This window comes from Bubalus kerabau, chromosome 23 (genome assembly GCF_029407905.1).
Source record: "Bubalus kerabau isolate K-KA32 ecotype Philippines breed swamp buffalo chromosome 23, PCC_UOA_SB_1v2, whole genome shotgun sequence".
NCBI classification, from domain to species: Eukaryota; Metazoa; Chordata; class Mammalia; order Artiodactyla; family Bovidae; genus Bubalus; species Bubalus kerabau.
Window position 1 is genome coordinate 17419847 of NC_073646.1, and position 23257 is coordinate 17443103.

The 23257-nt window shown below is 38.2% G+C and overlaps 1 protein-coding gene across 6 annotated transcripts in view; it reads right to left on the reverse strand.

Moving 5' to 3' along the window:
* Positions 1-23257, reverse strand: part of SMG1 (SMG1 nonsense mediated mRNA decay associated PI3K related kinase) — a 100548-nt gene that overhangs the window by 6384 nt on the left and 70907 nt on the right. For all 6 annotated transcript variants that reach the window (XM_055561348.1, XM_055561347.1, XM_055561349.1 and 3 more), the window contains 24 exons: positions 22788-23010; positions 19322-19568; positions 18699-18928; positions 17594-17842; positions 16974-17112; positions 16782-16891; positions 16440-16658; positions 15544-15734; positions 14677-14849; positions 14262-14541; positions 13257-13529; positions 12790-13024; positions 12401-12627; positions 9805-9955; positions 9512-9701; positions 8863-9332; positions 6360-6497; positions 4936-5088; positions 4036-4215; positions 3024-3251; positions 2038-2249; positions 1772-1878; positions 439-618; positions 245-351 (listed from right to left, as the gene is read on the reverse strand). In XM_055561348.1, coding sequence (XP_055417323.1) covers positions 245-351; positions 439-618; positions 1772-1878; positions 2038-2249; positions 3024-3251; positions 4036-4215; positions 4936-5088; positions 6360-6497; positions 8863-9332; positions 9512-9701; positions 9805-9955; positions 12401-12627; positions 12790-13024; positions 13257-13529; positions 14262-14541; positions 14677-14849; positions 15544-15734; positions 16440-16658; positions 16782-16891; positions 16974-17112; positions 17594-17842; positions 18699-18928; positions 19322-19568; positions 22788-23010 — 4912 coding nt within the window. The remainder of the gene's footprint in view (positions 1-244; positions 352-438; positions 619-1771; positions 1879-2037; positions 2250-3023; positions 3252-4035; positions 4216-4935; positions 5089-6359; positions 6498-8862; positions 9333-9511; positions 9702-9804; positions 9956-12400; positions 12628-12789; positions 13025-13256; positions 13530-14261; positions 14542-14676; positions 14850-15543; positions 15735-16439; positions 16659-16781; positions 16892-16973; positions 17113-17593; positions 17843-18698; positions 18929-19321; positions 19569-22787; positions 23011-23257) is intronic.

Here is a 23257-nt window from a genome sequence, read left to right on the forward strand (position 1 = left end):
GAAAGGGTCAAGCAACACCTCAAATTTTGGTTAAAAGAGGACTGGGTTGAAAGGAAAGTGTTAACAGGCTAGAGTTAGAGTTGACAATCTAGGAGCTGTGTTATTCAAAATCTTCTGAGGCCTGAAAATAGATTTAAATTCCTTATTTCTCGATATGCCACCAAAGATGGGGATGAGGGAATCTTTAAACCTGTACTGCTTCAGCAGCATTAAAATATGTAGCTCAAGTTTAAAAGATGGTCACCTGTTCAGCAACCGACATCCTCCTATTCGGGTCAACATCTCGGCCCTCTAGCTTGGCTTTCACTCTCTTCCACACACTCACCGCATACGAGTTTCTCTCCTGCACAGCTATGAAGCAATGGAGACATGTATAAGTCAAGCCACCACTTTGTATTCATATTTAATATTTAAGGTGTCCTTATTTTAACTAATTACCTTTTCCAGTCTTAGGGTCTCTGACGGCCTTTTTAGGACTACAAGCAACACTCTTGCCAGTTCCCGGAACGGTGCTTGGTGGAGTATCTGCTGATGTAGCTAGATTTTTCTGAATCAGCTTTCTAGCATTCTGTGACATGACATCAGGCTGAGTCTTCTGGCCAGTGTTGCTTCGGACTGCTACAGAGAGAAAGTTGGTAGCTCAATGTACACGTAAACAGAAAACGGGCGAGCAAGGCAGTTCTGTTTCAATCATCAACGGCAAATGGACAACCCCTGATACTAGATGTGATATTACAACCTTAAAGTCCTTATCCCTTAAAATAAAAGCTCTTCACCTAAAAAGACAGTTTAAACAGCTAGATGTGGCAAAAGGCAAGGAAAGTTACATTCACAGAATGATACAATTTGTATACATGTATGCATGCACACAGAGAAGTCAACAAATACACAGTGGTTTTATCTCTAGTTGGAAAGGAACTACAGATTTTTCTATTAATTAATTTTCCATATTTCCCTAACAGACATATATTTTGTAATCATAGACAGTATTTGAACACACAGTATTTTTATTCTCTAATCTCTAACATAAATACTTTTAAAATTAAGGCAAAATTTGTTCAGTTTGAAAAAAAAAAAAAATTTGTTCAGTTTGAAATATGACAAGAAATTAGGGAAACCCTTTATTTACTTAGATAATTAATTTTTTATGGGAATATAGTTGATATACAATGTTGTGTTAGTTTCTGCTGTACAGCAAAGTGAATCAGTTATACCCACTCTTTTTTAGGTTCTGTTCCCATATAGGTCATTACACAGTACTGAATAGAGGTCCCTGTGCTATACAGTAGGTTCTTGTTATCTATTTTATGTATAGTAGTGTGTATATGTCAACCCCAATTTCCCAATTTACCCCCTCCTTGGTAACTATAAATTTACATCTGTGACATAATTTCTGTTTTTCTAAATAGGTTTATTAGGGAAAACCTTTAAAAAGATGATGACTATAAGCATGTTTGTTGTTGTTTATTTTCTAAGTCCTGTCTGACTCTTTTGAGACCCCACAGTCTAAAGCCTGTCAGAGGCCTCTGTCCGTGGGATTTCCCAGGCAAGAATACTGGAGTGCACTGCCATTCCCTTCTCCAAGGGATCTTCCTGACCCAGGGATAGAACCCATGTCTCCTGCTTCTCCTGCACTGGCAGGTGGATTCTTTACTGCCTGAGCCACCAGGGAAGCCCAATAAACATATTAAACACTCTTTAACATCTTAGCATGTATGCGTAGATTATCAATAGGTCAAGATACACGTTTTTCTGAATACAGGAGTCTTACCTGCAGCAAAGGATGGTTGATAAGTAGCAGATGATGTTGGACTCGAACATTCATTTGTTGCATCGGTGACTAAGGGTGATGCAAAACTCACTAAATTATTATAGACACTGAAATACAAAATAAAATGCCTCATTTATGAAATGCTTCAGCAAAGAGCTATTTGTAAGTATGAACAAAACTGAAAAAAATATTAAATTAAATAAACAAAACTTACTTTACCACATGTTTTGCTTACATTTTAAATTCAGGCCTGAAGGCATTCTTACCTCTGACTTTGCGTTTTCAGTTCTTTCAAGGTGGGAGTTATTTCCTGGAGCATTTCAACATGTTCTTGACTTCGAACCTGACCCATGGCTTGGACTAATGTAAACAGCACTGTCTGAATGTTGTCTTGCCATGATTTATATTCACCCAAGAACTGCCTAACACTGTTCTCATAGGGAACATCTTCACCGTCTGCCAGAGCAGCTTCTTCATCCTAGAATCAATATGTTAATGATTAAGAAAAATGGTATTTGTTTTAGTATTACTCTTCAGACAGTCACCTTTTGGATAACAGGTAATAAGTGGCTTTTTACTATCAATGTATTTAATCTGCTTATTACAATTTATTAATAACTTCTTTTCAATAGGAATCTTGTTTCCAGCACAAATAAAAACTCCAACTAAAAAGAAATCCAGGGACTTCCCTGGAAGTCCAGTGGTTAGGACTCCATGCTTCCACTGCAGGGGGGGCATGGGTTTGATCCCTGGTTGAGGTCCCACAAGCCACATGATGCAACCAAAAACAAAAAAACTCAAAAAGTAAATGATCTACTGTTTTGTGATAATAAAGCCTTTCTGAGGACTTGTTTCCTTACTCTCTAGATTCTATACAATACTGGAGAGAAGAGGCAATATTTCATTTATTTTGGAAGCAAACTGTATGATTTGAGTTGGGAGCCAGAAGAGAAGTTAGAAATCTAAATACTCTGTGAGACTAAGTTCAAGTTTCAGCTCTTCTATAAGTTATGTGACTTTGTATAAATCAGTTTCTCTAAGCCCCAGTTTCTCTGTGTACAGAATCAGAATACTATTTACTACCTGCTTAAAAAAAAAAAACAGTTGACAGCTGATGAAAACACAAATAAACTCAGTGACAAACTGGAAATATGACCTTGGAGAAATTAGGTTTTTTTTCTCATGAATAAAACTCTTTTGTAATTTTATAAAAGGGGGAAGAGTAACTATGTGTCAATGCTATTAATCTTACCTTGGCCATTGCTTTCAGGAGATGTTTGACATCTCCAAGCTGCCGGTTATGGCCAGTGAGCACAGTCTTTATATTATCAACCAGATTCTGAATTGTTTCACAGACTGTTTCTATTTGTTGCTCTTTGTCTGTCTGAATTGCTCTCTGAGTAGACATATCCTGGGTCAGTTGTTTGTGTGCTGACAAAAGCCACTCAGAGCTGCCAATAGGATGTTCAAGAGTCGTGTCCTAAACAGAATAAGGGTTTGTTTGATTTTAAGAATCAGCCAGAAAAATATAAGATTCTTTTCCTCAACATCACATCAAAAGATACTCATAATTCAAGTTGATACAAAGAACCTCAGTTGCTGAGTCATGAATTAATTCACTAGAATTAATTTAATTAATTTAATTAATTAAAATAAATTTTTAGAAATACTTGATAATTTAAACAATCTATGAAATACAAACTAAGATTTTTACTTTTCTGCATAATTATACAGGGAACAAATGCTTAAAGTTTAAAACCTAAGAAAACATATTTGGAGTAACAAACATGACACACAGCTAGGACCCCAGGCACTGTAAATAACTCTTTAAAATAAAACCAGGGCATCCTAATATATAGTCTAAAGCCTTCCCACAAAGTAGAAATGCTGAATTTATTAACTTGATATTCCAGCATTCGTCCTCCACTAGCCCTCTGTCTGCTATCCTACTTTCCAAAGTGCATCTGAGTCATTTGCTACACATTCTCTCTCTCCTTCCCTAGGAACCGCTACAGTGATTCTACTTATAGTTCTACTTATAGCTCAGAGAGTTCTTTTCACTTTTTCATTTCGTTCACTGTATTATTTGTATAAATAAGTTCCTTTGGGGATAAAAGAAAGATTTAGTCATCCTTGAATTCTTCACATCTCATATACAGTACATGCTCAATAAATGTAGACTAGTGAATATATTGATTTTGAGAGCATATAGTTGGTCTTATTTAAATTACCGAATCTCTTCACTCCCAAGAATCAAGACTTACCACCCTCTGTAATAAACGAAGCTCTAACTCAGAGACAGAACTGTTAAACTGTGATGCAAATGAACACATTTGCTGACACCGTTTGATTAGTTCAAATAATGCAGCATCCAGGTTTAAGGCTTCGGCAGTTCTAGTTCGTAAACTTTCAAAATGAATGATATTGCTGCAGAGGAAAGTGACCTGTGAAGAGGAAAAAGAGTGGAACCATCACAATGATGAAAAAAAATTGCAATTAATGAAAGAAAAATAATACTACCTATTCATTTCCAGAATTTAGGACCAGGTCCTGAAAATGTATGAATGTATGACTCTCATGGGAAACAGACCCACTTCTTATAAAAGCTGTAAATAAATTAATACTTTTAGGTTGATGCTGTCAAGTCTGAGAAGGCCAAAAAGCACCTAAGTTAGGTAAACACATCTTCTGCATGATTCTTTTTTAACACAGAAATTTTACTCCATAAAAAAACTGTTATTGTATTCAGCTTAAATTTGTTTGTGCTATATCCAAATTCCAATCTGAAATGCTCCCCCCTTCTGCTTCTACTCCTACATAATTTTGCCATTTAGATCAGAAAACACTAATTGCTTATTTGACAATATTAAGGACATCTTTCAAGGTACAGTAATAGTATTGTGATTATGTTACTAACTAGTTCTCATCTTATATATACATACTGAAATATTTACAGATAAAATGATATAATATTTGAGATTACCATTAAATTTAGGGTAGGGAGTATACAGAAAATAAAGTAGGACTTAAGTTGACAATTATTAAATTCTGGTAATGGATATATGGGATATGGGAATCATATTAGTTCAATGTTGTGCCTGATTATATAATGAGTTATATTATCCTGTAACTGAAAACACGATGGCACACACAGGTGCCCATACCTGACTTGCTCTTTGGCTCTCCTTAAGGACAAGATTTCTTCTTTCGGCTATTGTTGCTTCAAAATCCTGTAGTACAGGTGCCAGTGCAGGGTTGGCACCACCTGCCCATTTGAGTCGCTGTTCAATACTTGCTTCAAGTGCTGCCAGTTTCTCCTATAAAAGCCAGCAGAATCTCAGTGAATAGGACTCCACTTCCTATCTGTTGAGCATTTTATACGAATAAGAGAGATTCAAAAGAAATAGGATGGCATAAGTAACTTAGAAAACATCTTTAACAAACTGTCACCTTTTGGAATTAATCTTGACTTCATATAGAGTATTTAAGACTAAACATATCTGAGAAGGCAAGGACTGGCTTTCAGTTTATTTTGCAGAAAGAAGTTTCATTTTCATTTCTAGTCTTTAAAAAAAAAAACAAAACCCTGTCGTACCAAATTCCCACTGCACTATATATGCTATCTATGAGAAAGTCCATTTATATCTTTGATTGTAAAAGATGAAAATCAGATTCCCACAAATGGAAACATTTATGAATAATGGTAAAAAAAATCCAGCCAGATTATCACAATACAAAGGTTTTACATAACAAAGTTGCTTCATTATGTACTCAACATTTCAAGTGGCGGAGTTTCCAATCATACTTTTCGCCCCCCACCCGCTCACACACAGACACCTCTAGAATCAGAAAGGGCAGGAGTTCAATCTCTAAAGTGAAAACTAGGACTAATATGCTGTAGAGAAAAGGTATTTCAATCTTCAAAGAAGTGAGCTCAAGAAAAGTTCTATTAAAAATTTAAAAAATATTATTACAGTGATTGTAATTATACTAATATTAAACTATAAAAACAGAAAAATGTCAGTTACTACTGAATATATGATATAAGAATACCAGAGATGTATATAAAACCATCATCAAGACCAGTTTCTCTTGTTTAAAAAAAGGTGAGATTAAATATTTTGCTGATGTGACCCAAAAATAGTAAAAAATGATGGTTTAGAAAAATGTTCTGCTGCTTTTGATATCACAAAATTCCATTAACTACACAATAGAAGGAAGATAGACCTAAGCTTCATGGATATTAATAATATGCCAAACTTTCAGAAAATAAATTTGGTATTCAAGTTTTTACCATTACCAACGTTAATGTGTAATGGCACAGTAATAGCCATTAAAAATTCTTAAATAGTTCATTAAAAATTTGAAATATTTAGTATGTCTGTATTCTTGGTTCAAAATATACTGCTAAGATTCAGTTACTTTGGAAGATAAGAAAAAAAAAGACACAAATTAAAAATAAAAGTGAAAAAGGTATTAAAGTTCCTGTGACTTAAAAGCCAAGGACAGACTGAACAGAGCACTTCACCACAGTGGAGATCATTTCTAAAAGTAAGATGTGCCAGAAGGAAGAAATGACAAAACGTACCTGAACTGTTGCAATTGAAGTTTCAATCTGGCTCAGAGTATGGAGTTTCTTTTTCATGCTGGTTAATATGGCAGAACGAGGGGGAGGTGTGACAGACATGGCTTGTGGTCTATTGATAAGGAGATCTTCATGCTGCCACTGTTCAAAGAAAAAGAAATGTAATAAAGTAAGCAGGGGAAAAAACCAAGACAGGGGAAGTGACATTAGGGGAAGGACTTGGGGAGGTGGTAAAAAGTCCAGGTGCAGCAGGGCAGGGTGGGCAGGGAAGAGTAACAGAAACACAATAAAAGAATTAACCAGATGGAAAATTTCCTGAGGTAGAGAATGGCTGATAAACTTCTTGGATCACGGATATGCAGTATTTAAACAGCAATTCTGAAGGCATTTCCTAGTAAAAGTAAAAGTTTCCTACACAATCCCCCGAAAATAATCTCCAGTTCAGAGGCTGGAACAAGCATAGTAGGTAGAAGAGTTGCCCAGCATGGGAGCTAAGCAAGTAACTGAGAGAGACAATGGCAGCAGTCAGAGGAGGAGGAATTCTCCCGCGAACCTACAAGTGGCAGAATGACAGAAAGGTGCAGGCAACTGCTGACAGGGGATCAAGCCGTCTTAGGCGTGCATGCTGTACGCTGGCCCCAGAAGGCCAAGGGACATCTGAGCTGAAATTTTAAAGTTATATATTGTGCTAGCTTACAATGTGTTCACATGAACAAAACTGGAAGGACTTTTATAACATTTTCCATATAGTTGTCAACTTTTTCAATGAATAAACTCTAAAATGTATTAAATAAACCTTTTCAACATTATTTTTTTGAAGTAAAATAAATGCCAAGAAAAGCCCAACGTGGGGCTTTCCCTGGTGGTCTAGTGGTTAAGAATCCACTTTGCAATGCAAGGGACACTGGTCTGGGAAGATCCCACATGCTGTGGAGCAACTAAGCCTGTGCACCACAGTTCCTGAAGCCTGTGTGCCTAGAGCCTGTACTCTGCAACAAGGGAAGCCACCACAATGAGAAGCCTGTGCACCACAAATGGAGAGCAGTCCCTGCTCTTCACAACTAGCGCACAGCCAACAAAGACCCGAAACAGCCAGTAAATCAAAGATTTTTTAAAATAGATGTTATTAAAAAAAAAACCCAATGTGCTAGATGGACTGCTAACCTATAATAAATGCAACTTCAGAATCTGAATAAATTACTTTTCTTAACTTATGACCTAAGAAACCAGCTAATTGATAAAATTGCAAAGAGAAAAATACACGGGTTCCATGCCCCACCAACTCCACTCTTGGGAAGTGGCTTCAATATAAATGATACAAAGTAAACAACGTTTGGGCCAAACCAGAACCCCTGATACTACAGCCCCAATGCTACTCCATGAGTCCACCTGTCTGAAGCTACTGACAATACTGAAGTAAAGAAATAAGAAAAAAATCTATAATTTATACTGTGCTTATTATCTTACACAGATCACCATTTTTTTTTCTTTTTTTAAAAAAGTGTTTTTGGCAGTGCTGGGTCTTTGCTGCTGTGCAGGCTTTCTCTAGCTGCTCAGAGTGGGGCTACTCTTGTTGCAGTGCGTGGGCTTCTCACTGCAGTGGCTTCCCTTGTTGCAGAGCACAGGTTCCAGTGCACGCAAGCTTCAGAAGCTGCAGCACATGGGCTCAGTAGTTGTGGCGCACAGTAGGTAGTTGCTCAGTAGTTAGTTACTCCAAGGCATGTGGAATCTTCCCAGACCAGGGATCAAATCCGTGTTCCCTGCGTTAGCAGGTGGATACTTATCCACTGTGTCACCAGGGAAGTCCCAGATCATCATTTTTAATCCACACAGTCATCAACCTTTAAGAGAGTACTGTCCCCATTCTACAGGTAAGGAAATCAGATCTTAAGGAAGGTTAAAGGTAAGTTCATATACCCAAATCCAAATTTATCTCACTCCCAAAGCCTGTACTGCCCCGAAACAAAGAAGGACAAAAACAGGCTTCTTAAAAACAGTTCCCAAATGATGACAGGATGTATGCAGAGAGCTTAGAGATTCAGGGAAACAGATGTCACTTTGGAAATAATTGAGTTAGGTAGTACACAAGGAATATATACACCTAACAAATACATTTAATTGTTAGAAATTACATATACAGGGTGGGGGACAGGGAGGCTCAATAGGGAGGGGATATATGTATATGCACAGCTAATTCACTCTGCTGTACAGCAGAAATGAATACCACGTTGTAAAGCAATTATACTCCAATTAAAAGAACAAGAAAGTACATTTACAAATAGTATTTAATGATAACACTAACCATAAAACACTGATGGAAACTAATTAAAAGGACACAAACTATAAACATAAAACGATCACAACTCCGTAACCAAGAAATGTTACAGCAATGTTAAAGCTGTGTTTGTTCCGGGTTGGCACAATTTGGCAAGTTTAAAATGTTCTCTTCTTTATATTGTTCTACAGTAATCTCCCGGCTTACCCCTTTATGAAAGGAAATACTTACCTGAAACATGGCGATGTGCAGCTGGACACGCTGCAGGCTTGTCTTGCAGGAGGCGATGCTGGTCTCCAGCCTGCGCACCAAGTCGTGCTTCTTCCAGGCAGTGTCGTAGGAGCTCGCCAGCACAGTCGCCCTGTTCATGACCAGCTGAGAGAACTTCCCGATCTGGATGTTGTGCTCCACCGCCTTCTTACACAGATCATCAACAGAAACTTTGCTTTCAGCACCAAAATCCTTCGCCTCCACCTGCGCAATGATGTCTACCCCTAGAGCGCTGATGAAGCTGCACAGTGTGAGGCCCAGGGCTTGGTTCGGGAGTCCAATTAGGAGCTGCCGCACAAAGTCAGCTGTGAATGCCTTTATTGGTTTGGCCATCTGGTCTTCACTGAAACAAGAGTTTCTAAAAAGGGTTTTCACGTTGACAATCTGTACAGGCCCATTTACAGTATTCTGATCTTCAAGTGAACTTGATCCTAAAAAAGGAAATTTTTCTTTAAGTACTTCATACAATACTAAAATAAGGTGATAATGCTAACTTAAGAATTTGAAGACTTCCATGAACTTAAGATTTTAATTTACAGTTAAATTAAGCCTCCTCTATCCCATTTCCCTCCAAAGTACAACTAAATCCGGCTTAAGTGTGAAATATTACCTGACAAAGTTTTAGAAAAGGTACCACAGAGCCGAAAGAACTCCTTAATTGTCTGTAGTCGTTTTAGAAAGAAGATCTCTTCCAGCACCTGTCGGTGATTATCATCATCAAAAAAATTGACCTGAGTGCTCCTGGCTTCCCGTATTATGTCAATCTTTCGCCAAGCTATAGGAATTTCCATCTTATTTAGCTATGTAAATGAAAGAGAAGAAAGTTCACTTCTCCACTCTTCAAACACGGAACAACTACTTTACTACACTTGCATTATTCATCAAACCAGGTCGATTATTTACCTTTTCAACCAATAAGCCAAAAGCAGTCTCAACTTGGGCAAACATGCCATCAAATGCTACCAAAAGCATCTGGCCAGCTGACATTTTTGGTGTTTCATCAACTGAACCATTTCTTGGTTGGATTAATTCACCATACTGAGCATGAAGCATTCTAGAGCAAAAGAAAAAGGAGTTAAAACCATTCCTAAACAGTAATATATTTGGGGGGAAACGTTAATATCAACAAGTCTTACAGCTAGTATGCAGAGTCTAGGAAAAAGTCTTTTTATGAAGGAAGGAGTGTTATTAGCCATTGTTCATGTGATTAAATTTTATGCAAACTGAAGTTATGACAATTTTAAACGAACTATACAAAATATTATAGTATCTCTTTATATACAGAACGTAAAATAATCTACACTTCCAATATTAAAAAAAAAAATCAGGAGGCACACAATTCTAAAGCTGGTGGACCTAGCAAAAGTTGTCAAGTATCTTCACGCTACTGTCACATGACAGAGTCAGCTACAGACAGTGAATGGAAACAGCTATCCTTTTTCACATGCTGAGTTTTGAATAATGCATAGTTTGAAGGTAGGTCTTGAGAAATTTGCTCTCACATTATAATTAACTTAAGATTTGCACTGTGTTTATGTATCCAAGTATCATGTTAAACATTTTATGTAAGTTTAGGCTATCATAGAAATTTATAATGGAAAAAGAGCTATATGATGGTATAAAATTTTCATTTAAGTTATCAAAAAGTTTCTCTAACACAAGATACAAACAGGCTGTAGCAGAATCAAACATGAAGTCTGTCACCCAGTGCACACATGAAGTAAACATTCCTCCATTTGAGAGTAAAGGGAATCTAGATTAGACATCAAGGGAAAGTAAGGGCTGAACTTTTGTGAGAAAGAAAAGTGTACAGACTTAGCATCTAACTTTTAAAATAATGCTAGGAACTTGATGATAAAGCTCCTGCACAAATAATCTCATTTTAGCTGACAAATGTTTATGCTATACTAATTACAGTTGTTTTTTAAATTTTATGATAAAACTAAAAGAAACATGAGAAAATAGGAAAAATTTGAATGCAGGATAAAAGAAAACATTGAGTTGTTACCCTTTCTTATGAAATAAGGGCCTCTTAAGAAAATAAGTCTACATTTTAGATATACATTTCTCCTGCAGTTTAAGAATGAAAAGGTATTTGATTCAAAGTAACCAGAGAAAGTACAATTTAAACAAGATTAACCAGAAGCAAAAAAAAGGGGGGGGGATGGGGGGGGCAGGATTAATCACAGTGTAGATAATTATTGAAGGTGGTAAAATGGGAGTTCATTATACTGTTCTTTCTGCTTTCTTATATCTTGTAATTTTCCCATGGGAGGAAGTATTGGGTCAATTCATTGCTACTCTCTCAATTATATTTTCTGACAGTAACTGGACAGAATGCCAAAGAAAGGGGTCCTGAATCACAAGCGACAAAGGGGCTTAGGGTTTAGCTTTAGGTACACTGCATGGCTGAAGAAACTGTTCAAGCTCTCATGTTTCAAAGTCAAACCGTTTTCCTAGATTTAAGAGTTGAGAAATACAAAGTTCAATACCTAAAACAAACTTATAAAACTTAAGCTAACAAGTGTTCACTTGAAGTGACATGTATACTCCATTAGCAAACTAAACTGGCTCAGATGCTCCCATTGAATTCCAAGTGCTGGCTTAAAAAATACCACATTCCACTTTGTGTGTGAGTAGAAGTATAGTAAAAACTACAGCCCTTAAAGAATACGTATGTGTATGTAATAAAACCACACACACACACACGAGTACACATGTAACTGGTAAAACCTGAGTAAGCTCTGTGGACTGTACCAAAGTCAATTTCATGGTGTTGCTACTGTACCACAGGTATGCAAGATGCTACACTGAAGGAGGGATGAAGGCTACACAAGACATCCCTGAGCAATATGTGTTTTTTTTTTAAATACAACTTCCTATAAATCTGTAATTATTTCCAAATAAAAGGGGTTGTTTTGCTTTTGGGGGGGGGGGGGCAGGGACGGGAAATGTTGTTTTGATTTTGTTTGTTTCAGCCATGTCATATGGCTTGCAGAATCTACCAGTGACTGAAACTGCACCCTTTTCAAGTGCAGAATCCTAACCACTGGATCACCAAGGAATTCCCCCAAATGAAAGTTTTTTTAAAAAGATATTTCTGAGGCTTACCTAGTGGCTCAGTGATAAGGAATCCACCTGCTAATAAAGGAGATACAGGTTGCATGCCTGATCTGTGAAGATTCCACATGCCTTGGAGCAACTACGCCCGTGCACCACAACTATTGAGCCTGTGCTCCAGAGCCCAGGAACTGCAACTGCTGAGCCTACAAGCCACGACTACGGAAGCCCATGTGCCCTAGAGCCCAAGCGCCACAAGGGAAGCCACCACAATGAAAAGCTGGGGCCACTGCAACTACACAACAGCCCCTGCTCCCACAGCTAGAGAAAGCCTGAGCAGCAGGGAAGACCCAGCATGGCCCAGGATAGATAAAACTTAAAATGTATCTGGCTTCCCAACTCTTTCACAAGAAAACAGCACAGCTTAGCATTCACTTGCCTGGCAACATCGATGTAATGAGCATGTGTTTCTTCCTCAAGTCCCATAGCTGCATTTCTTAAATAGGCTTGAAGAGATTCAACTAGAGTCTGCAGAGGAACACCATCAGTTGTCTGCTCAATAAGACTGTCCAGCTCATGAAGCATATTTTCTAATGTGTATTCTCCTTTCATTAAACATCTCAGTGCTTCTGGAAATATGATTTGCCGGAAATTTGAATTTAATTCCTGTAAATATGTAAGAAACCTATTTTAATGCTTCCTGAGTTTAGATAAAGCAACATTAAAGGTTGAGGAAGTCAAACTGCTTTTCAGAACCAGAGATGAAAAATACAACGCTCAACAGTTAAAACAAACTTACAAAATTTAAGCTAATTTAGAAGTGCTCACCTGAAGTGAGGTGTATACACCATTAGCCAAATGAACAGCCTCAGATGCTTCCATGGGGTTAGGAATGTCTAAGTCTTGTGGCACTAAATGACACTGCTTCAGTAACTGAACCAGACATGTGACATTTCCGCTCATACTGCAGAGTTCCTCCAAGAACCAGGCTCCATCCCGAGAAGTCAGATCAACCAGCTGCTCTCCAGCACTCGATGCTGCACCTTCCATCATTAGGTTACGCCTGAATGAGATAAATATTTGTACAGTGAAACTGACTTAGTGGAACCCACACAAATAGGATACCTCAAACTCTGGGAGAAAAAAAAAATAAAGCAGTCTTACACTGGGCAAGACTAACAGAAAGTACAAGGATACCTTAATTTTGGGATTAAACAAAAAACACACAAACTCTCAATAAGCACCAATGTTTGCAGGACAATGAAACAGTCTCAATGATATGTCAGCTGACTCACCTTGTGAGAGTACAAAGGGCAGAAATAATAACACTTGCTAGACTCAAAGATCCTTCCTCTCCATTCTCGTGAAGGAAAACTTTGATACAACGTTCAATTTCTTTCAACTGATCTTCACAAACCGGTACAGTGACAGCTTCCTGTTTCAAGCGTTCCACCTGTCTGATAAGTCGGCTGTTGATGTCGGCTGCATACCGCTGCAGGGTCATCTCAGTGGCCGTGATGAACTGACACACTGTTGGGGGTGGCTGGGGCGCATACTGCATTTCATATCTTTAAAAAAGAGAAAGAGGTGCTTGAAAAGAAAGTTCACACCTTACAAAATACTAAAAAAGACAAGAGATGGACTACTGTATTTGATACAGAGCAGAAATCATTATTTCCATTTTACAGAGAAGGTCTCAAGAGCAAAAGTAACTTCTAAAAATGATTTGAGTAACAGAATCAGTGTGAATTCAGCTCTCCTTACCTGATCCCACCACTCTTAGTTACATTTTATCTAAGAGTGAGATACATTTTAACTAATTACAGAAAACACTGTCTTATAAAGGAAAACAAAGAGTTTGTTGCTGCTGCTGCAAAATCGCTTCAGTCGTGTCCGACTCTGTGCGACCCCATAGACGGCAGCCCACCAGGCTCCCCCGTCCCTGGGATTCTCCAGGCAAGAACACTGGAGTGGGTTGCCATTTCCTTCTCCAATGCAGGAAAGGGAAAAGTGAAAGTGAAGTCGCTCCAGTCGTGTCTCTTAGCGACCCCATGGACTGCAGCCTACCAGCCTCCTCCGTCCATGGGATTTTCCAGGCAAGAGTACTGGAGTGGGGTGCCATTGCCTTCTCCAAAACAAGAGTTTAAACCCTCTTAAAACCACAAGAAAGTGACTCCATTCAAATTCCATCTATCAATCATTTCTTTCAGAAAATGAAATACTATACAATTGAAAAGGTGAACACAACTTTGCTTCCAGTCCCAATGAGAAGTAAAGAAAATCGAGAGTGATCAACTTACTTCCTGTAAAGTTCCTGACAGCGTTCTACTGTGGTATTACAGATGAGCTCTTCCATCCAGGTCTTCCACTGCTCAATTCGATGTTTCTGAAATATGGCCTTTGGATACTGCAGAGCAACAGTTGCATAGTGATGCAGCTGCTCCAGACAGCCTCGCAGCACCGAGCGCCTCTGCTGCAGGAGGGCACCAACCTCCCCTTCTAGCTGCTCACACTGGCTAATCAAGTGGGCCTGGCCAGCATTCTGCAGAAAGGCTGTTGCCGGCACGTAGCTGGGAGGACCTTTTGGTAAAAGATAATTATCCATTACAGTGAAGCTGTTTCAAATCAGCAGTCATTGAAAGGAGTACAGACCAGAACTCCACACAAAAACACATAACAACAAAACTCACATGCTCACATGTACATCTAACATACCAAGGTCCATCTGTGTGCTTATCTCCTGAAGCAAACTGGCCAGCTGTGTCGCTTCCAAATTACTGAATGCAGCCTGATAGTGTGTTATCCACTGTTCAAATTCATTCAGCTTCACCTGGATTGCTTCCTGAACAGCTCTCTGCTGAGTCTGTAGTTGAGTGTGTTCAGAATACCTAATGGAAGGAAAAAATTTTAATTGACTGCTGGGAATTTTCATCACTCTAAAAGTACATTTTGCTCATACTTGGACTGCCTGGTAAGCTCCTTTTTAATCTTGAGGACACCACTCAAATGTCTTTTTCTCCTCTGGTTTTTTTCCTGATGCTATAGTCCCCTAACTATACTCGCAACATTTTAAACAAAATTCTACCACATTTACCAGAGTTATTTGAAGTGTGGAAGACTGAGATCAGAAGATCTCTGTAATCTTAGCATCTCCTGCAGTGTCTGGCACTTGCACATTTAACCACCCTTCACTGAGCCAGGCATCCACTCTATGTGAGGTTCACTCACTTAGATCAAAGCTCAGAAAAACTTGGCCATGTGGACAAAATCCACCATACAAATGAATAAGGATTCAGACATAAACTGCAGAGGAAAAAACCAAAATCCCAGGTTTTCTGAATCCAAGTTCACAGTTCTAACCACTATGTCCACCATCTCAGTAACTCAAATGTCTAAATACAATGAAGCTGAAAATTTAAGTGAATTCTATTAATACTTCAAAACTGCAGTTCTTGTGAGAGCTTTGATTATTCATGTGAGTTGCTGCAACAATTCTAATTCAAGTTGATAATGTTCACACAAATACAAAAGTTCTCCTTAATGGAATAAAGATAAATTAAGAGTTCAACACTTGTTTTAAACCTGTGTTGCAGAGTATGAGAAGGATGATCCACTCCTTCAGCTCCTTCTAGAAACTCAATTTCTTCTAGCAGTTTGCCCTGCAGTTTCTCCACATCTGTTAGTTGCTCTTGCAAGCTCAGGTATTCATCTAAGCTGCTGTCCAGCTTGGGAAGTACAACCAGCATCTCATCTCTGTTTTTAAACCAGTTCACCTGTAAAAAGACGTAATTAGGAAGATTCTTATAAGGCCGACTGTGAGGTATGAGGATGTATGCCAAAAGGATCATGTTAGAAGGATGTTCTGCACATGCTATTATACTTAAATCTCAACAAAGCCAGTGTGGATCACCCTGGCTTTTTTTATAAAGATAACTAATGCAATCAATTCACATGGCCATAAAAGAAGACTCAATTCCACAATACACAATAACATGCAGTTACCACCATGCCACACAAAGCAAGATCAGCACCACTGGCTACCATGGAGGAGGAGAAGACTATCCAATCAAAATCAAGGAGACAATCCAGTTAAAGAACACTTAAAATAGTCGCTGGCAAACACATTGAGTCTACTAAAAAAGGTATAATATTTTTCAAATCATTAACCCACCTCCCACGTGGGAGTGTGACTGTGTCTTTTCATGTGAGCATTTCTTAGCAAACGATCACAGCAAACTGCCATATTTCGTGGCCATTTCAGTATTATACATGACAGTCTTTTTTTTATGGACCTGTTAACCTTTTTCTTTTTTTGGTGGCATTACACAGCTTGCAGGATCTTAGCTCCCTGAGGAGGGCTGGAACCCAGGCCCTGGCAGTGAAAGCACCAGGTCCTAACCACTGGACCATCAAGGAATTCCCTGGTCTTGTTAACTATTAACAAAAAAGGGACAATGACTTATTATTACTGGCCTCACCTTAATTTCAGCTACTCTCGAAGAAAAAAGGCTGCGAGTGATCTCTCGTTCCATCTCTCTCTTGCTCTGCTTGCTCTCAGCCTGCTGGCCCCCTCCACCATAGACAGCACCAGCAAACCCAGCCTCGCCCCCAGCTGTCCAGTCCACCAGGGGGTCATATACAAAGGCCTCCAGCAGCGTCAGCAGAGTCTCCCTGCCACGCCGCATAATGTGTAGAACCTGTTTTCAGAAAACTTTTAATTAAGTTTTGCCACAAGCTTCCTCATTAAAATGTAGTTTTTCATTCCAAAGGACTTGTTAATGTAACAGGTACACTAAGAGGTGTAAGAGAAAACCACATACCTGCTCACATGAAAGCCTAAAAACACCTTCTACTCCAGTTACACCCAGTGCTGTTTCAATGTTCTGTGTCATTCGAAAAGGTACTTTCTCAGGAACTCTAAGGCTTTTACCTTGAAAAGACAAATCATTATATTTTTGTCCTTTCACCAAAATATATTCAACCCTTATATAAAAAGTCCACTTTAATTTTACCTTTTTCAAAGCAAACATTGTAATCTATGTGAACAACCTCTCCAGTCGTCATATCTATGAGAACATTATCCAGATGTCTATCTCCAAGGCCAATTATGTATCCGACCATAGACATGACTGCAGTAGATCTGGCATAAGACTAAAGAAGAGGGGGTGGGGGAAGTAAGTTAGGCATTATTAGCAAATTTCCTTCCAACATGGTCTTTATCCTCTAAAATTTACAAGCCTCCACAGTCCTACTCCCTTATTTCTGAATAAATAGCTGGCACTCTTCAGGGATGCTGCATGTGATCACAGACTGCAGTGAGCAGCAGCATACAACACTGAGGTTCTTGTTGTTCTACTTAATCAACAGAATGCAGGACTTAAAAAAACAATTCTTCAGTCTCTCTCGTTTTTCCTTTCTAAAGTTTTTATTCCACTTTTCATTTCATCCATAATCCCCTTAATTCTGCCTTCATACAGTCATGGCCATGCCTCATAAAAATAAATGTAATGTAAGATTCAAATGCAGGTCTCAAACTACCAATTCTAGAGGGGCAGCAGGAAAAGGGTGAACAAGACAAGACAGGACGCAGGCAAAGAATAATACTGATGACAGCCCAAAACAAAACACATACCTGTGTGACTCTCCACCACTCATCAGGGGTGGTACATGATGACCAAAGTTCTTTAGCAAGGAGATTTGGGGGCGTGGCCTCCATTAACTCTTCTAACACTGCCTTCATCACATGAAGAGGCCAATCCCGGCGGGACACATCCAGGCTAAGCCCAACTGCTTTCAAAGCAGGACCAATTTTACTATAATAAAGTTCACTAGGACGGGGTACGATTCCAGGATTCTGAGGAGTTTGGTAGGAATCTTGGGCCTTTGAAAAAATTTTAGGACAAGATTAACTTTGCTTAAATAAGGATAAACATTACCTTGAATATAAAGTAGTATTTTAAAAACTGGTTTTTCAGCAGCATTCTCCACCTAGCTAGGTACATCTCACACATCAAATAGCCAATTCTTCTGGACTGCAATCTACGTTATCTTTTTCTTAGTTAGGTATTATCACTTAATTGAAAACTTGGTTTACTGTTATATTTTCTTGAGGTTCAATTCAAGCTCAACATCCAAGTTCCACTTTTCTTTATAACATATAATTCTGTTTAAAAAATTTATCATTCATTTATGCACATATTTCATTCTTCACCAATATGATTTAATCATAATACAAAATTAACAACACATATTCAGGAACATGTTAGACAAAAATTTAGATGTCCTTTTCCTAATTCCAGAGATCTACCCTTCAGTAATTGTTCTACAGTCTCCTTTGTTCAAACTCTTGCTCCTTCCCATACCTATCCTACTTAGAATCATTTTATTTGTCTAGATGTTGGAACTTAAAAGTTGTGACTGTTTAAAAATTTACCTTTTTTATATGAAGTACTCAGTACTATTTCTTTCACATACTAAGCACTCAGATACTCAGCTAAAATGAATTCTAAAAAACTGTTCTAAATCAAAGTATAAATTTCACAGGTACAAAACAGGATGCCATAGTGATTAACTCCGAATTTAAAGTTATGTTTATTCCTTCTTTAACTCTCATAATGTTGAAAAAATGCTCAAGGGCAGTAAGCCTAGACATATTTCACATGTAACAGAGAACAAACTAATACATATACTTGTTTATCAACATTCAAATAACAGTATGTATTTTAATTTGAATCAACCTTTTGCGCTTGCAAGGCGGCTTCCCGTTGTTGCCATCGTTTGTAAAGACCAAATAAGGGCGTGGCTCCATCCACCCACTGGATTAGGCCTGAGCGAGTTCCCAGCGGTGTTACAGAATAGTGGCGAGCATGGAAACGAGGTGTTTCCTGGCGATTGATTGTTGCAAACATGGTATTTACAATAGACAGAAATTGCATTATTCTCTCATCCAGATGTAAATCCTCCAATCCTGTGGAAACAAAATTAGTTAGGACAGATAACCAAATAGGGTGAAGTACAATGGAATGGGACTGGAAACATACCACTTTTTCGTGTCCCTCTCAATTAGCAATAGCAGTCAAGAACTGACAGTCAAAAGGGCATAATGAAGTATTAAAGAACATTCTATTCAGTCACAAGGTATTAGATACAGCATTATTAGCTGTATCTCAGTTGCCCAGCTTGTATAAATAAGCAAGAACAGAGGAAACAACAGAAAATCACACTACACAGCTTCCAACAACTTCCATCAAAAGACATGATACTCCAGGCTATTCATGACATACAGAAATTCACCTAAACAACACACACACACACAGCATTAAAACATTAATAATCAGATTAATGCTCTTTTAAATCCCACCTTTGAAAAGATAAGGATAGCTCTTCCCATCTGATCCTAGAAAGAGAAGTTTCTTTGGCTTGGTTTTAGTAGGTAAGATTGTGATGGTTCCACCAACACTGTGGATTGTGACGGTATCTCTGGCTGAGACTTCTCCGGGAAGAGCAATTTCAGTGTTAGTCATGGCAGCCAGCCACGGGCTGATTTCTTCAAGACGCAAGATGTAACTTGCACGTTTCTGTGCTCTCTGTTGTAAACTCAGCATTATCTATATTTAAGGTAGGAAATGTTTACATAATCATTACCACACTTACTTTCTTCTACATTTAATCTGGCTTAAAGATAAATTTAAAATACAAACACCTCTTGTCTAGTTCATTTAATTTGCAGTTACATATTTGGGCCTTTCTGGGAAGGGAAACACTGATGTGCTGATATGCTCTCGGTGATTTCTACTTTGTTCAGACCTCTCCCAAATAAGCAATGAAATCACAGCAGATGGAAAAACAATCACTGCTGTGATCACAAAATTCAAGGCTTGTAGCGAACTAATTCCCCAGTGTTAAGCTATGTCCAATCAACACCCAAACAGATCAATTCAATCCTAGCAAAAGAACAAAAGATATAGCGAGTTACTGGCAGGTAACTTAAAGGTGGCACACACCTTTAAGAAAGCCATCTGGGCTAACAAACACATGAAAAGATGTTCCAACATCACTCATTATCAGAGAAATGCAAATCAAAACCACTATGAGGTACCATTTCACACCAGTCAGAATGGCTGTGATCCAAAAGTCTACAAGCAATAAATGCTGGAGAGGGTGTGGAGAAAAGGGAACCCTCTTACACTGTTGGTGAGAATGCAAACTAGTACAGCCACTATGAAGAACAGTGTGGCGATTCCTTAAAAAGCTGGAAATAGAACTGCCTTATGATCCAGCAATCCCACTGCTGGGCATACACACTGAGGAAACCAGAATTGAAAGAGACACGTGTACCCCAATGTTCATCGCAGCACTGTTTATAATAGCCAGGACATGGAAGCAACCTAGATGTCCATCAGCAGATGAATGGATAAGAAAGCTGTGGTACATATACACAATGGAGTATTACTCAGCCATTAAAAAGAATACCTTTGAATCAGTTCTAATGAGGTGGATGAAACTGGAGCCTATTATACAGAGTGAAGTAAGCCAGAAAGAAAAACACCAATACACTATACTAACGCATATATATGGAATTTAGAAAGATGATAACATTTACCATGTATACGAGACAGCAAAAGAGACACTGATGTACAGAACAGTCTTGTGGACTCTGTGGGAGAGGGAGAGGGTGGAATGATTTGGGAGAATGGCATTGAAACATGAATATCATATATGAAATGAGTCACCAGTCCAGGTTCGATGCACAATACTGGATGCTTGGGGCTGGTGCACTGGGACAACTCAGAGGGATGGTACGGGGAAGGAGGAGGGAGGGTTCAGGATGGGGAACATGTGTATACCTGTGGCAGATTCATGTTGATATATGGCAAAACCAATACAATATTGTAAAGTTAAAAAATTAAAAAAAAAAATCACACACAGAAAAAAGAAAGCCATCTGAAAATTTAGTAATAATTTAGAGTTCAGACTATTTGAAGTATGCAGAAAACACACAATCTTTCTAATAACTCACAGAGAGAGGATCATGTATAGCTGTATCCCTACTTAGCTAACTCAATAATCTACACCAGAATTAATGAACTCTGGGCTCTGCTTTCACATGAAACATTTTAATCAATCCTTAGCAACACTTCTCCATAAGAGGAAAAAGGTAACTGGAAACACCTCAAGTATTCACTGACAGGACAAAAGATAAACTGTGGTACTGTTCAATAATCTATTCATGTTCAGCTGTACACAAAATATGGATGAATTATTTTAAAAAAACAAAAGCAAAAACCTAATGCTGATGAATCATTTATGGAAGTGGTAAAACACATACAATACACATAAAATATAATCTCATTTATATGAAATTCAAAAACAGGAGAGGCTAAACTATACCATTTAGAAATGTATCAATAAAAACTATTTTCTTTAAGTAAATAAGGATTAATTCAAAATTCAGAGCAGTGGTTGTGGAGAGGAAGATATAATTATGGAGGGACACAGTACTTCAAAAATTTTTCTTTATGACTTATTACACACACACACACACACACACACACACAGAGGGTTTTTTAAAAACATATTCCCTATGGGAGGAGTGCAGGAGAGGGAAGGATCAGGATCAGCAGATGCAAACTAGCATGTACAGGATGGATAAACAAGGGACTACTGTACAGTACAGGGAATTATACTCAATAACCTATGATAAACCACAATAGAAAAGAATATTAAAAATAAATATATATTAAAAAAGTCACTTTGCTATACAACTGAAGTTAATACAACATTGTAAATCAACTATATATCAATTTTTTAAAAGTGGGACTTCCTGGGAGGTCCAAAGGTTAAGACTCCACTGCAGGGGGCACACGCAGGACCCCTGATTGGGGAACTGAGATCCCATAAGCCAAGCACTGTGGCCAAATAAAAAAAAGTATCCTTCCTATCTCCTCTGGGTTTCCTGGTTGATTTACTGAGAAGAACGCAAAGCAAGAAATTACTGCTGGAGCATGAGGAAAATAAGTTTTGGCTAGGTCACACAAATAAACTTCATCCTTCATGTTAGTGCTCTTGTCTTGAGCTCCTAAGGCATTTCCTCTGAATGTAGCATTTCCTCTTGTTCACATTTTCTCCTTAAAGTCAGGTGTACTTTGTCTCTACACTGTCTAGCTTTTAACAGTTTTTTCATTACTGAAGTAAGGAAATCAGTTAAGATCAATTATAGGAATGGGACAGAGAAAGAAGGGATAAGAAAAAGATACAAAGTAATAAATAGGATCCCCCAACTAATGGTGCTATTGCTAAAACAGATGCAAACCAAATACAGAATTAAGTGGATCAAATCATGAAAGATAAGGATTCTAAAATATTTAAACATACTAATCATTCTTCAAACAGCCTATTCAGAACTGCTGTCAAAAAAATTACTTATAAAAATTGATGCTGTTATATGTGAATATTTTGTTTGTTAGAAATACTGAATACCCCTCCACTAAGAAAAACTACATAGGTACAAGATTAAATTTGTTCATCTTTTATGAGAAGAATACAGCAGGCAGTCAAGCCCCTTCCCTGTCTAACACCTTACAGAATATTCTTCCTTGGTGGGAACCCTCAGTAGATGCAGTTTGCCACCCTAGGACCACTTAACCTCAAATTCTCAAAAATGAAGAAAACACCTTTCTCTATATTCTTTATAGCAACTGAACACTGGCTGTATTCCTTGGGTTTAGAAAGTCTTCTCTCTGTGTTCTAAGTAAAAAGAGACCCCTTACTTAAGTTTATCTCACGGAATTTCCCATTTCAGTAGCATTCTTGAGATTTTTCTATACCTCTTTAAATGGAATCCAGCTGCTTCCAGGCTTTGCAGGGTTTGACGGTGTTTTCAGCTTTTCTAGAGCATTTTCAATTGCATCACCATAGTTATCCTGAAACCACTTTTCATGAGGTGTTTCTGCAGGGGCCGCTGTGATGCTCCTAACGTGCTCCAAAGCAAACACGATGGGCTTCATCAAAGCTGTGTGCTTCTCCCGCATGATTGCGATTTTCTCTTCTCTGACCAGAAAGACATAGAGTTCAATACAAACAAGGAAGAATTTAAATTGTCAAGTGTAAGTAAACAGCATAAAAGAATAATCAAAATAAATTACTAAAATGTTTGCAAAGTAACTGACCACAACAGCACTGTAAAAAATCCAGCATATAAAAGACGCAGCTTCTCCTTTTAACAAATGGTGCTAGGAAAGCTGGATACCTGCTTACAAAAGAATGAAGCTGGAGTGTTACCTGATACTAACATGCA